At 39.5% G+C, this 16,460-nt stretch overlaps 1 protein-coding gene across 4 annotated transcripts in view; it reads right to left on the bottom strand.

The window, feature by feature from the left end:
• Positions 1-2,403: 2,403 nt before the first annotated feature.
• LOC134349599 (tau-tubulin kinase 2-like) overlaps positions 2,404-16,460 on the bottom strand; it is a 350,526-nt gene continuing 336,469 nt past the window's right edge. For all 4 annotated transcript variants that reach the window (XM_063054164.1, XM_063054174.1, XM_063054168.1 and 1 more), the window contains 2 exons: positions 8,810-10,248; positions 2,404-3,577 (listed from right to left, as the gene is read on the bottom strand). In XM_063054164.1, the coding sequence (XP_062910234.1) occupies positions 3,100-3,577; positions 8,810-10,248 (1,917 nt within the window). In that variant the 3' untranslated portion in view covers positions 2,404-3,099. The remainder of the gene's footprint in view (positions 3,578-8,809; positions 10,249-16,460) is intronic.

Genomic DNA, 16,460 nt, shown 5'->3' with positions numbered 1-16,460 from the left:
GTACAAGGCTTTGATATGATACAAATCAAAGAAATTAAATAATTACATCTTTATGTACACCCAAACTTCAAACAACGTATATCATTTGTTTATCTGCATATACATTGCAGAACATGAAACCTGCCAGACCATTTCATACTCATTGTTGCTTTTGTAAAGTATTATGTTGATGCTAAATAGGGCTCCATAAAACAGATCACAACTTCTCGGTCAAGATAATCAAAAATAGCATAAAAGGCATTAAAATCTTTATTTCCCATCCTTTCAAGTTGTGCAATGAAATTCAAAGCACCAAGCAGATGCAATTTAAGTTTGGAAATATTATTCTTTTAACTACAAAAACAATGAATAGAAATCATCACATGAAATACCTAGCAATTTGTTCTTCAGCTGAACAGTTACAGAACTTGTAAATACTTGGTAATAGCAAAGCCTCTTCTATCTGCACCTCTTCATATTATGTAGCCATGTTGCCCATATCTTGAGCATTGCAGTTTATTTATGTACAGTCTTCTACTCAGAAGGAAATTTGATAGACCTACATGGAGCCCACTTTCCATTCACATTTTTTAAAAATCTTATGTAAATCATATTATATACTCCCAAGAGCAGTTGACCAACAGAAGTAAAGCAGACATTGTCAAAAGAAATTGGGGCTGCGAAAAAAAATTATAAATATCTTTTAGCACCTCAAATGCAACCATTTGCTTATGTCATGGTCAACTTGTGCACACAATTTGTATGTAAAGTTCAAGATAGCTAAAGTGGACAGACTGAGGGAGATCAGCAATTTGGTAACTCTTTATCTCTTAATTATTAACATAAAATATGAAGTTTGAAATGACCAGATTAACTTTTAATTAATACATGCATAATGATTTACTATCTTGTGTCTGAACATTATAATGATATAAATTTACATGTTATACCATTAGTCTAGATTACTAATCCAACAATATGAGTGATAATTCAATAATTGAGTCACTTCAATCTACAGATTTAGAAGTGCAGTAATTCCACTTTGAGCAGGTGTAAAATGCTGCATCCTCTACTTGAATTCAGTAGAAGTAACACTATTCCATCCCTGCTGCACTAAGCTAACCAAACCTGGTTAAATCTGTCATAGTTCCTATTGTGGCTACAATAAAGAGCTTCTATTCTTTCAAAGACATCTGCAGCCCCCACCCCATTTATGTTCGATTTTTATTTTTAAAAACCTGTTCTGAAAACACTACATACTTTTTGACTTTTTTTTTTGGAAAAGAACTACATGATAAGAGCATTCAGTGAAATACTGTGTTCAAAGGAAATCAAAACAGGATATTTGTAGGTTTAAAATGTCCATGCTTAAGGGTTAACAGTTGTACACTTAGTGGGCACTCGATATAAATAATAACTTGTTTAGCATTTTTGTGTATTACTTTTTTTATTTGCCTTTATGGTTTAGTCACAGAAAAATTTTCTATTTACTCCCCCTTCCTGATACAATTATAGGCCCTGTGGGATTAACAGACCTGTTACCTCTGCTGTTTCACATCTTAAAAGTAGTTAATTTTAAAAGTTTTACCTTGCAGTGCATACTCTCCATTATGATACAGGTTTTACATGCAGGGGAAAACTGTAAAGTAAGTAGCATCCAGGCATGCAAAAACAATCTTACAGCCTGTTTAATTGATATGAAATTCATAAATATATATTAGCAAGTGACATGCAGTTATAGTTAACATTTACAATACAATACACAAACATAAAGCAGGAATTCAATTTGTTTTTAAGCATTCAAGCTGGTTGTTGAAAAGCTTACAACTTTAAGTTAACTAGCATGTTACAACACAGATGGAAAATATTACATATTAAATAACTTAATCCCACTGAAAACAAACAAAAAGTGATGGCTGAAACGATTTCCATTTACTAATCAGGCTTCGCATGACAAGTTTCTTTCAAAGAACTCTTCTTCTTTCAACCACAGATTTTGCCTTGGCAGCAAAGTAATATGGAGTCAAGATACATTAACACGCTTTAGACAGGCACATGGTATTCAAATGCTGATTGGTATTAGTTTATGCAAAATTATTACACTTTAAATGCTTTATCTTAATTTTGTTGATTTATCACTACCAAATCAATGGCTTATTAATTTTCCTCCTCTTGATTATGTGTTTGCATGATGTCTGATGTTACAGTGGTAACAAGGAAGGTAGATTAGTAAACACATAAAGTAGAGGTTTCCCTATTTTGTTTATTTTAGAAAGAAGGGGTTACATCTAAAGTTGCTTTTGAGCCTAGAGTGTGCTATTGGGACTGGACTTAGAATAATGGGGACAAATAGAGGTCTATTGATCACCCCCATTCCCCACCTGCCCACCCCCCGGCATCCTACCCACCCCAGTCAAACGCCCTCCTAACCCGCCACCACCACATCACTATTCATGCTCATTTTCAAAGAACTAATATTTCATTTCATTTTAATAGAGGTAATTTGAGATTTTGCCTTCTAATTCTATAAGACAGGAAAACTACACCACTCATGTCAGATGTCAGTATGCAACAAACATTTGCACTCTACTTTGATTTTAACTACTTCCTATGAATCGTGAATCAATTCAGTTACTTAAATTTTATTTATATCTAGACACACTGTACATTAAAAAACTCACAGTTGACATTATCATAAAAAGATGGCAAAAACATTGGCGATTAAAAATACTACAGCAGCCTTCCTACTAATTATGATCCTGAGGTCTCCCTCAATTGCAAATGGCACAAGGAAAGGTCACGTCTTGAAGGAGGACACTGTACACAAGATAAAGGTGGAAGTACTGGCCTAGTATTTCCTACTCAAGTAGCTCAAGGCAGCAGAAGCCAAAATAAAATCTAGCAGCATATTGCACAGAATTAATTACTGTGCAATTATATCAATTTTATATAAAGCGGTATCTGTTCAAAAATCACAAAGATCTTGTCCAGTCAGAAATACTTTCTAAATATGGGGCAACATGCAAACGGGGAGAGAATGTAGGGGAAGGGGGTTGGTCGAAGAGGGAGAGCACTCGGGTAGTGGAGAGGAGAACAAGTGGAGAGTGACTGTAGAAATTATTATCTGCTGAGTTTACTTGACATTTTGCCATCTCTGCCTGAGCACTTTCCCTTTGTGGATTTGCTTTGACACAAGTGGTGAGGACTCCCAGGTCCCTTCAAGCTATTTTTGCCCTGTTTACCACAGCCATGCTCCTGCAAAAAGCTTCTCCGGGAGGGCGAGGACCCAGAGTAACTGGGAGGGGAGTGGCTCCTAGCAAAATGTGGTGATGAGCTTCTCTGGTCTGTGTATGGACGGCCACGTGAAGAGGAGGAACTGGCAGTGCGTGGCAGTGAGGTGCTTCTTGGCGAAGCGCTAGGACTCCGTCGGGGGATCACTGGACTTTTGGGTGGAGTTTTGGGACTTCGAGGAGATTGTGGGCTTTTGGATTGTGGGGGGCTTCTGGTCTTTTGGGATCCATTTTGAAGGATTTGAGCAAGATGGGTTAGTAGATCAGAGTCGGAGCTACCACTTCCAACAACTCTGTATCGTCGTAACCTGGAAATGATAATACATGGAAAATATACATTAGAAGACAGAACACAAGACAAATGACACTAAATGGGCTCAATGTAGAGATGGGGCTAAGGACAGTACTTGAACTGCATGCACACACTCATTCATCATCATAATTAAGCCTGAGACAGCATCCAGAGAACCGCTGCACAGTGGGAGGTGCTGCTGTTGGAATAAGACATTGAAGCAAATTCCCATCTCCACCATTACATGAATATAATTGAACCAACAAAATGAGTGCAAAGTGAGCTTGGGTTCTCCTCACGTCCTCACTAATACACATTCCTTATTTAATACAAAAATCAGCTCACTATCCTACTAGAGTTATAGTGTCATGGAAAAGTACAGCATAGAAACAGGTCCTTTGGCCCATCTAGACTGTGCCGAACCATTTAAACTGCCTACTCCCAATGACTTGCACTGGGGTCATAACCCTCCACTCCCCCATCCTCTAAATACCTATCCAAACTTCTCTGAAAAGTTGAAATTGAACTCGCATGCAGCACATGTGCTGGCAGCTCATTCCACACTCTCACCATCCTCTGAGTGGAAGTTTCCCTTCATGTTCTCCTTAAACTGTTCACCTTTCACCCTTAACACATGACCTCTAGTTGTAGAGCCACCCAACCTCAGTGGAAAAAGCCTGCTTACGTTTACACTTTATAATTTTGTATACTTCTATCGTCTCCTCTCTATCTTCCACATTCCAAGGAATAAAGTCCTAACCTATTCAATTTTTCCTTATAACTCAGGTCCTCTAGACCTGGCAACATACTTGTAAATTTGCAAGTAGGTGACCAAAGCGCCACACAATATACCAAATTAGACCTCACCAATGTCGTATACAACTTCAACATAATATCCCATTTCCTGTACTTTGATTGATGAGGCCAATGTTTCAAAAGTTTTCTTTATGAACCTATCTACCTGTGACACCAGTTTCGATTAATAATGGACCACTGTTCCCAGATCCTTTTGTTCTACCACGCTCCTCAATGCCCTACCACTCACTGTGCAAGACCTACCCTGGTTAATCCTATTAATGTGCAAAACCTCGCACTTGTCCGAATTAAATTCCAATTGCCATTTTTCCAGCTGGTCCAGATCCCGCTGCAAGCTCTGATAGTCTTCCTCGCTGTCCACCACATCCCCAATCTTGGTGTCATCTGCAAATTTGCTCATCCAGTTAACCACATTATCATCCTTGATCATTGATACAGATGTCAAACAACAATGGACCCAGCACAGATCCTTGTGGCAATCCAGTAACCGCAGGCCTCCAGTCATCGAGGCAACCATTTATCGTCACCCTCTGGCTTCTCCCACAAATCATCATCATCATCAGGTGCCATGCCCAGTTTGAGCTTTGACTGCCATGGCCCACACACTCCTGTTTCGGGTCAAGTGGAGATCAATTCATTGGTATTCACTTCCATTTCTCTGGCTGCTGTCTCCATCATCATTTGTCTTTGTCTTCCTCTTGCTTTCTTCCCTTCAATCTTTCCCATAATTACTGTGCATTCTAACTCCTCTTTCCTAATCACATGTCCAATGAAGTTACTTTGCCTTTTCATGATCTCATACATTATTTCTCTTTTTGCGTTTGCTCTGTTCATAACATCCTTGTTAGATATTCGTTTCATCCTTGTAGATATTCGTTTCATCCATGATATTCTTTGCATCCTCCTCAAAAACCACATCTTTGCTGCTTCAATTTGTTTCCTCACGTTACTAGATATTGTCCCAACATTCTGAGCTATATAACATAACTGGATAAATGTTACACTTCAGTATTCTGAGATGGGTTGTCATGCCTAGTTTAGTATTGGTTAGTATACTCTTCATTCTCGTAAAGGTGTCTTTTGCCATCCCTATTCTTCTTTTGATGTCCATGTCGCACCTGCTATCCGATATCACCCAGCTTCCTAAGTAGCAAAAGTTCTGTACTTGTTTTATGTCTTCCCAGTTTATTCTCAGCCTGCAGATAGGATTCTCCTTCTTTTTGGATATCACCATACATTATCATTTTGCAATTGATAGGTAAACCCATTTTTGCACTTTCTTCAACAATTATATCAATTAAGTTTTGTAGTTCTTCCTCCGTACTTGCAATTAACACAGTGTCATCTGAAATTATTGACGTTTTCACCGCCAACTTTGATTCCCAAGATGTCCCTTACTTTTTGTAATATTGTTTCACTGTACACATTAAATAAATCAGGGGAGAAAACACACCCTTGTCTAATGCCTCCCTTGATTTTCATAAACTAACTCACTTCTCCATCTATTCTTACAGCGGCAGTTTGTTTCCAGTATAGGTTTCTGATTAGGCGGAGGTCTTTCGAATCTAGATCTAGAGTTTTTTGTAATATTTCAAATAACTTATTGTGCTTCACTTTATCAAATGCTTTTGTGTAGCTGATAAAACAAACAAATCTTTTTACACTTGAATAGCTCGTTCTGATAGTATCCTTAACATCAATATTGCGTTTCTTGTACCTTTGTCTTTCACAAAACCACATTGTTCTTTACCTATTTCAGCTTGTATCTTACTTTTAGCTCTTGTCATCAAAATTCTTAGAAGTATCTTGGTGATATGACTCATTAAGTGTATGATCCTATGAAATTCACATTCTATTGCTCCAGGTTTCTTAGGAAGAGTGATAAATTTTGATTTTTTTTTTCATCTCTTCTGGTATTATTCCAGTCCCATTAATATCATTGATCAAATCAGTAAGTTTTTCAAATCCATAATCTTCAAGGGTGATAATTTGTTCTACTACTAATTCATCAGGACCTGCTTCCTTTCCTTTCTTCACCTTATTTATTGCATTACGAACTTCAGGTTTTAAAATACTTGGACCTTCAATGTGTTTCTTAATTTCTGGTTTTTCACCTCGATCATCTTTAAACAATTTCTGAATATACTCAGTCCCTCTGTTCATAATCTCATCTTTTTCCATGATAATGGTACCGTCCTTTGCTTTCAAACATCCACCTGAAAAACAGGGGAGCTTTTTACCAGTGATATTCTTGATTTGTTGATGTCACCTTTTTGGATCAGTAATAGGGATTCTTTCTATTTGCTCACATTCCTGGTTTAACCATTCTTCTTTGGCTTCTTGACACCAGCTTTTAACTTTTTTTACCTAAGGACTGATATTCTATAGGATTTGCTTTCTTCTGTCTACTTTCTTCCATTAGATTTTTGATTTCATCTGTCATCCATTTATTCTTTGTGCTTTTTTCTTTTTTAGGAATCACTAACTTTGCTGATTCTACCAAGGCATCTTTTAGAGAGTTAAATTTCATTTCTACATGATTGCTATCATCTTCAACAGATTCTATTTCTAGACTTTGAAATCTATTCCTTACTTCAATTGTAAATCTTTGTCTTAAGTTTTCTTCTTTAATTAATTGCAAGTAGTCAAGGGATTGTTCAGGTTTTTACTTCTTTAGTTTTATTAAGTTTTACTTTTACATGACATACTACTGGGTTATGGTCACTCTTACAGTCTGCACCTGGATATGTTTTGCATTAAGTCACTGAGTTTCTAAATCTTTGGTTTATAGTAATAAAGTCAATTTGATTTCTAGTGTTATCACCCGGACTTTTCCAAGTCCACAAGCGTCTTGGATGGTTTTTAAAGTAGGTATTCATAAAGATCTGATTATTCATCTTGCACCACTCTACCCATTTCTCACCTCTTTCATTTCTTTCCCCTAGTCCAAATTTTCCTTTGGTATTTCCATCAGCACCTTGTCCTACTTTAGCATTTAGATCTCCCATGACAATAACAATATCTTGAAATTTGCATCCATTTTTTGCTTGTTGAAGCTCTTCATAGAATTTATCTATATCCTCATTTGTTCCAACTGTTGTTGGTGCATATACCTGTACAAATGCTAAATCAAATGGTTGTCCTCTGAATCTAACAAGGAACACTCTTTCTGATATTGCCCAATGTCCTAAAACACTTTTTGCCATGTTTTCATCCATAAGAATTCCTACTCCATTAGTATGGGATGTTCCACAAGAATAAATTAGTGTTTTATTTCTATTCTGACATGTTTCAGCACCTATCCAATGAACTTCGCTAATTCCCATGATGTTAATCTTTAGTCTTTCCACTTCAGTTATCACATTGTCCAATCTTCCTGCTTGATATAGGGTTCTTACGTTCCAAGTGGCAATAATTTTCTTTTGTATTACTTGAATTTTGTGAGCAGTAGCTTGATGACGGATGGGGATCTCCTGCTGACCAGAATCAACCCCACCGAGCGAAGCATCTTCAGACTTGTCTTGAAGATCCTCCTGACGCTGTTGTTGTGTGATAAATTTTGAGAGTTTGACCATGGTTTTCTTAGCAAATAGATTATAGGAAACCTAGTATCTAGCAATGATGGTTTGCTATTACCTACCGTTGGGCGAACTATTTTGCCATTTCTCTTCCTAAATGCTCATCCATCTGTACTATAGCCAGTGACATTTGAGGTCCTAGCTCATCTGCCTTCTCTGTCATAAGTTCAGTTACTGAACCTACCAGATCTGCTGTTGGACTTCGCTCATATCCTGAGCAGGAACCCTTGCAGGTGCTACCGTTTTGGGTCAGAGTGGCCCTGGGAGCAACGAATGACTAAGGGGTAACTCCACTTTCCCCAAAGCACTGGAAGTCCCCAATCAGAGCCTCATCACCGGTTGCAGTTTAGAGTCATACCCAGGACATTCTCCCACAAAGCCAATGTCTAATCCAATTTACTACCTCATTCTGACATTAGACATTAGAGTCTTGATAGACTAAGTATCAATGGAAATTTTCCTTCACCAGAGCAAATACAACATCAACAATCTTTGTTTTCCAGGTCTATGTAAAAACAACAGGAAAATGGAACTGAACAAGAATCAAATACAAAAGATGCTGGAATCTGGAGCAACAAATCTGCCGGAGGATTTCAGCAGCATCTGTGGGGAGGGAGATAAGGCAAGGAAATGTCAACATTTAACACAACAGTTCAGATTTGGGCACAGTAATCAACTAAAATGATAAATAGCTAAGTTGAAGTGAATGCCCGTGTGACCATTGTCTCATGAGCTTACACCGTGCTTGGAAGTTACTTTAAGGAACTTAGTTACATTAATTCAAGTTGGCATTCAAACTTGATTCATTCTTTAATGTATATCCTGAAATGAAGTCATTGTGAGAAAGCACTTACCGGACCTCCACACTTGGTCTAGTTGGCGGCTTGCCTGGAGGTGGCCTTGGGACTAATTGGGCTGATGTTGAAGTAGGGGCTTGTTCTGTGTTGGTCAATGAAACCGGTCTTGGGATTTTACTTCTTCGGGACTGAAGGCTGGTTAGAAGAGATTCCTCATCAGTCTGTTTGTCCGATTGTAGCTCATTTCCAGGTTTTGTCAAAGGTCCAGAAGGGCTTCCATCATCTGACAAAGTCATTGATGGGACAGACATTTTTTCTTCTGGGGATTTTTCAGAAGTAGATGACAGATCACCCAGAAGAGACGTTCTGAGTGTGTGTTGTCTCTTTTCAACTAACTGTCTTGTTAAGTCTGTTTGATGAGCCTTCTTTTGAAGGAGTTTCTCTTTAGCTGAGACAGGAGCTGATGACTCAGAGGTAATTTCCGCATCAGATGCAAGCACTGGGATGCGGCTTTGCCGGAGAAGGGAAGGTTTGCCTTCAACCTTCTTGGTATGGAGTGAATTGTCACCAACTGTTAAGATGTGAATCAAATCTCCATTTCTGAATCCACTTAGTTCTGAAAGGTTGCTCTGTTCCTGAATCTTTCTCTGCATCATCTCAGAAATGTAGCCCACTTCACACCCATCAGTTATAACATTATTGGCACAGTTTTCTTGCTCTGATACTGCAGCATGAAGCAATTCCTTTACACGTTCATACGAAATGCTAGAATCAGGTAGTTCCTTATCTGTCTCACCTTCAATACACTTACAAAAGCCATTTTCTTCTTGGTCATGAAGTTTATCTTTAAACCCATCTATTACAAGATTTGTATATTCCACTGACTTAAATAAAGCATCCCCATCTTTGACTGAAAGCACTTCACCAGTTGTGATTGGACTAGCTATATCATTAAAGCAATCAACAGAAGATTTAATCTCTTTGTGTTTTTGCACAGAACTCAAGCTCCCTAGTTGTGCTGAGAGCAAACATTTATCACTCATATGTTGCTGCTTCTGCAAGGGTTCACCTTCAGCTGTAGAGTTCTGGCCTTCATCAGGATGAATTCCTCCATCCCTAGAAATCATTTGGCTGTCTTTAAATTCAACTTCTTGAGCTGAATTGAAAGAGTCATCTCTGTTGTGCTCAGAATGGACACCAGTTTTTGCAATTATCTTGCCTTGGTTATTGCTTCCTACTTTACCAGTCCTGATAGCCTCTTCCCTTTGAATTGTACCTTTGTCCAGTTCTAGCTTATGGTCAGTACTGGCCGTACCATTACACAACAGGCTATGTACAGCCACAGTCGGCTTTGATTTCTCTTCTGAAAAACGGTCTTGCTGGTTTTGATTAGCGGTGTGTTCTATTGAATGTCGATCAGTCTCTCCCTGCTCATTGCAATCTGTTACCACAAAGGCAGCCTGGGTTGCCATTACTGCAGGCTTAGATGCTGTTATCTTAAAAACAAAAACAAATAATATTTTGAAAATAGAAGTCAAATTACTTACATGCTGTTGAAAGTTTTCACATGAACTTAATTAAGGATTTTAAAATACAAACTACAAAGAAAAATACTCAGAAGTTTGTTCCAATACTGAGATTAATTTAATCAAATCTGTTATAGAAAGTTGTGAGCAAAGTAATCCAAAATTAATCCACATGAATAAAAGACAATGAATCAACATCTTGCAAACAGAATTGTTAATTTTGATACTCCCTATATACCAAGATGGAAGGAAACGCCTTTCGCAGTGTTTTCTCTGTGACTTCACACTGCAACACCAAGTAACTGCAGGGGTAGCAACAAAGGTCTTGACATTTACTTCAAACTGGGAAGATAGTGGGAAGTACTTTTGGTGGAACTAGAAGGAAGGCATTTCCAAATGTCCTTCTGATTTCCACACTCCCCTCCCCAACAGATAGCCTTCCAGTTAGAAAGTAAACTCAATAGGCTGGATCCTGTTGGGGAGGAAGAAGGGAAGAAGGCAAATCCTCACAAAGACGGATATTGACAGAATAAAAGATGGTTGAAGAGATCAACTCTGAAACCTGACCCAAAGGCATAACAGCTGCTCAGAACCTTCAGCACATTTTTGGTGTGACATTTGGATGCCCTAATTCATAAAATTCCCTAAAGAAAGAGACTGGGAATTAATAATGGGAAATCATGAAATGGCAGAAACTATGAACAGATGTCTTGAATCTGAGGGAAATTAATATCATCCCAAGAACAATAGAAAATCCAGGAGAACAAGGGCAGAAGTTAAAATCATACACAAACACGGGAGTTTTATCAGGCAAAATCTATCAGGCAAAAGCCTAACAAATCCCCTGGAAGTAACAGCCTGTATCTACAGGTCTCAAAAGAAGGATCTGCACAGATGGTGCATTTGTTGATCATGATCTTTGCAGACATATTGATCCTGGAGAGGTCCTAGAGGACTGGAAAATTGCAGATGTAGTCCCCTTATTCAAACTGAAGGGAGACAGTAAAAACAGCAGACCAGTTAACCTGATATCTGTCATTGAGAAGGTGGCAGAGTCATTCTGGAAGGGGAAGCAGAACATTTTGAACATGCATATTTAAGCAGAATCAACATGGCTTTATGAAAGGGAAATATACTACTTTTTCTTTTGAGGGTGCAACAAGCAAATGGGGACCAACAGCTGTACTGTACTTAGGCGTACAAAAGACATTCATTGAAATTTAATATAAAGTTAAGCTAAAAGCTTGTGGCATGCAAATGATTTGTTCACCAACAGAAATGACAGAATTAAGATAAATGTGTAATTTTTAGGATTAGTGGTGCGCCTCAGCAAGTTCCCATTCATTTACTGTAAATGAATGAGATGACCAGACTGAGTATAATTGAGCCAAATTAGCAGATAACACAAAGAACGTTATTAAAGATTCAAGATAGTTTAATGTCATTTCCAGTACATAAGTGTAAAAGAGAATGAAATAACTGTTATTCCGGATCCAATGCAGCACAAAGAAAACACAAGATAAAGAACGGAATAATAATGAAAATCACAAATACTGTACTGTGAAAGTCTTAGGCATATCTATATAGCTAGGGTGCAGAAGACTTTTGCACAGTACTGTAGTAATTTTATGTATTACACCGTACTGCTGCCACAAAAAAAAAACTGATTTCATGACATACGTGGGTGATGATAAACCTGATTCTGATATGGGTCTCTATTAGACCATAAGATATAGGAGCAGAATGAGACCATTTGTCTCATCAAGTCTGCTCTACCATTTCATCATGGCTGATCCAATTTTCTTCTCAGCCTCAATCTCCTGCCTTCTCCCCATATCCCTTCGTGCCCTGACCAATCAAGAATCTATCAACTTCTGCATTAAATGTACATACAGGCTTGGCTTCATAGCTACCTGTGGCAAGAATTCCACCCTCCAGCTAAAGAAACTCCTCTTCATCTCCATTCTAAAAGGATGACCCTCTATTCTGAGGCTGTGTCCTCTGGTCTTAGACTCCTCTACCATAGGAAACATCCTCTCCACATCCACTCTATCAAGGCCTTTCACCAGTTGATAGGTTTCAATGAGGTCATTCATTCTTCTGAATGCTAGTGAACAAAGACCCAGAGCCATCAGACGCTCTTCATGGCAAGCTATTCAATCCTGGAAACATTTTCGTGAACCACCAGTGAACCCTTTCCAGTTTCAGCACATTGTGAACTGAGAGTGGGAAGGGGAGAGGGGAATCATGGTTGGGAAAAGGGGAAGGGAGAGGGGAGGGAGCAGGAAGCACCAGATACACCTTTGGTAATGATCAATAAGCAAATTGTTTGGAATTAATTACCTTGCCTGGAATCTCAAGACTGGGTGTGTCTGCCTTGGCACTTCTGTGCCACCTGTCCCACACCCCTTCCACAATGCTCCAGATAGCTTTAGATACTTACATAGATTGATTGTACGGCCATAAAGTGATGCTAGGCTTGGGAATGTGTGTCTGTACACAAGGTGGTGGTTGGGGGAGTGGAGGGGTGGGTTAGTAGGTGGAGATGTTGATTAGCTTTACTGCTGGGGAAAAGTAACTGTTTTTGAGCTTAGTTGTCCTGATACAGATGTTATGTAGCCTCCTCCCTGATGGAAGTGGGACCAACAGTCCATGAGCAGGGTAAGTGAGATTCATCATGATATTACTAGCTCTTTTCCAGCACCTTTCTGTATATGTGTCATTGACCTATATATAGAAAGGTGTAGGCTGTGAAGAAAAATAACTTGTGGGGATGACACTGAGTCCTCAAATGGATAAATTAAATAGGTGAGAAAAAATAGCAAATACAAGAATAATGTGTTGAAGTGTCAGCTTATCTACTTCAGTAGGAAAAATACTAACTGATGTCTTTTTACAAGAAGTTAGCATACAACCTCATAGCAAAAAGATAAATGCTATGTTGGCCTAAATTGCAAGGGTACTGAGGAACAAAAGTAAAGAAGCCTTTTTAAAACTATACAGGTGAGACCACATCTGGAATGCTGCATACTGCATTGGTCTCTAGGTAGGAAAATTCAAACCCTATTTCCAGAAAAGTTGGGATATTTTCCAAAATGCAAAACAAAAATCTGTGATATGTTAATTCACGTGAACCTTTAACTGACAAAAGTACAAAGAAAAGATTTTCAATAGTTTTACTGACCAACTTAATCGTATTTTGTAAACATACACAAATTTAGAATTTGATGGCTGCAACACACTCAACAAAAGTTGGGACAGAGGCATGTTTACCATTGTGTTACATCACCTTTACTTTTAATAACACTTTTTAATCCTTTTGGAACTGAGCATACTAATTGTAGTAGATTTGCAATTGGAAATTTTGTCCATTCTTGCTTGATATAAGACTTCAGCTGCTCAACAGTCCGTGGTCTCCGTTGTCTGATTCTCCTCTTCATGATGCGCCATACATTTTCAATAGGAGATAGATCTGGACTGGCAGCAGGCCAGTCAAGCACATGCACTCTGTGTCTACAAAGCCACACTGTTGTAGCCCGTGCAGAATGTGGTCTGGTATTGTCCTGCTGAAATAAGCATGGACGTCCCAGGAAGAGACGTCGCCTTGATGGCAACATATGTCTCTCTAAAATCCTAATATACGCCTCAGAGTCAATGGTACCTTCACACACATGCAACTCACCCATGCCGTGGGCACTGATGCACCCCCATACCATCACAGATGCTGGCTTTTGCACCTTTCGCTGATAACAATCTGGATGATCGTTTTCATCTTTGGCACAGAGAACTCGACGCCCGTTTTTTCCGAAAACTAGCTGAAATGTGGACACATCTGACCACAGCACACGGTTCCACAGTCTTTCAGTCCATCTGAGATGAGCTCGGGCCCAGAGAACTCACCGGCGTTTCTGCAGAGAGTTGATGTATGGCTTCTTCCTTGCATAATACAGTTTCAAGTTGCATTTCTGGATGCAGCGATGGACCGTGTTGAGTGACAATGGTTTTCCAAAGTACTCCCGAGCCCAGGTGGCTATAATTGTCACAGTAGCATGACGGTTTCTTAGGCAGTGCCGCCTGAGGGCTCGAAGATCATGCGCATTCAACAGTGGTTTCCAACCTTGCCCTTTATGCACTGAGATGTCTCTGAATTCTCTGAATCTTTTCACAATATTATGTACTGTAGATGTTGAAAGACCTAAATTCTCTGCAACCTTGCGTAGAGAAATGTTCCTTTTGAACTGACTAACAATTCTCTCACAAATTTGGCACAAAGGGGTGAGCCATGACCCATCCTTGCTTGCAAAGACAGAGTCTTTGATGGACGCTACTTTTATACCCAGTCATGATACCTCACCTGCTACCAATTAGCCTGCTTAATGTGGAGTCTTCCAAACCGGTGTTACTTGAATATTCTGTGCACTTTTCAATCTTATTTTAACTCTGTCCCAACTCTTGTTGAGTGTGTTGCAGCCATCAAGTTCTAAATTTGTGTATGTTTACAAAATACAATTAAGTTGGTCAGTAAAACTATTGAAAAACTTTTCTTTGTACTTTTGTCAGTTAAATAAAGGTTCACATGAAGTAACATATCACAGATTTTTCTTTTCATTGCATTTTGGAAAATATCCCAACTTTTCTGGAAATGGGATTTGTACTTGCACTGGTGCCAAATTCAGAGAAGGTTCACAAGATTGGTTCCAGGGATAATAGGGTTAATGGTAAGGACCTCTATGGTAAGGTTGAGTATACATCCTTGCAGATTAGAAAATGAGAGCAAGTTTTACTGAAATATAACATTCTGAGGTGGGTTGATGGACCAGATACTTAAAGAATATTGCCCCTCAAGGGGAATAGAGAACTAAGGAGCATAGTAAAGGTAAGAATAGAATGATTTGAAAGATCAATTTGTGGTGCAGGGTTAGGGTTTCAGATTTCTGATTTCTAGACCATTGGGATCTCTTCTGGGGATGGAATGATCTATACAAAGCGAACAGGTTATATCTGAACCCAAGGGTTCAGATTCTAGGGGACAGGATTGATAGAGCTGTTGGGGGAGGTTTAAGCTGATTAGGCGGGGGATGGGAACCAGGATGAGAATGAGGCAGTTGGTATACAAGTAGATGCAGTGTACACTGAGACTGTGGGGAAGTAAAAGCAGATAATACAGCAAAATTGGAGTCAGTGAGATGAGTTAAACTGTAACAGGGTGATAAATACAGGCCTGAAGGCAGTATATGAATATTTGAATGCAGTATATGGTATAAGGTAAACAACCTTGTGCACTAAAGGTTTGGTATTAGTCCTTACTCTTAATAATTTCTCCTTTAGCTCCTCCCACTTCCTCCAAACTAAAGGTGTAGCCATGGGCACCCATATGGGTCCCAGATATACCTGCCTTTTTGTTGGCTTTGTGGAACAATCTATGTTCCAAACCTATTCTGGTATCTGTCCCCCACTTTTCCTTTGCTACATCGATGACTGCATTGGCGCTCAGCACGCATGCTGAGCTCATTGACTTCATTAACTTTGCCTCCAACTTTCACCCTGCCCTCAAGTTTACCTGGTCCATTTCCGACACCTCCCTCCCCTTTCTCGATCTTTCTGTCTCCATCTCTGGAGACAGCTTATCTACTGATGTCTACTATAAGCCTACTGACTCTCACAGCTACCTGGACTATTCCTCTTCTCACCCTGTCTCTTGCAAAAATGCCATCCCCTTCTCGCAATTCCTCCGTCTCTGCCGCATCTGCTCTCAGGATGAAGCTTTTCATTCCAGGACGAAGGAGATGTCCTCCTTTTTTAAAGAAAGGGGCTTCCCTTCCTCCACCATCAACTTTGCTCTCAAATGCATCTCCCCCATTTCACGCACATCTGCTCTCACTCCATCCTCCTGCCACCCCACCAGCCTCCGGGTCCAACATATAATTTTCCGTAACTTCCGCCACCTCCAACGGGATATCGGAATCCCACCACTAAACACATCTTTCCCTCCCTCCCCCCCGCTTTTCGCAGGGATCGCTCCCAACGTGACTCCCTTGTCCATTAGTCCCCCCCATCCCTCCCCACCGATCTCCCTCCTGGCACTTATCCTTGTAAGCGGAACAAATGCTACACATGCCCTTACACTTCTTCCCTTACCACCATTCAGGGCCCCAGACAGTCCTTCCAGGTGAGTCAGCTGG

Source organism: Mobula hypostoma, chromosome 1 (assembly GCF_963921235.1).
Source record: "Mobula hypostoma chromosome 1, sMobHyp1.1, whole genome shotgun sequence".
In the NCBI taxonomy this organism is placed as follows: domain Eukaryota; kingdom Metazoa; phylum Chordata; class Chondrichthyes; order Myliobatiformes; family Myliobatidae; genus Mobula; species Mobula hypostoma.
This window is presented reverse-complemented; position numbering and strand designations above follow the sequence as displayed.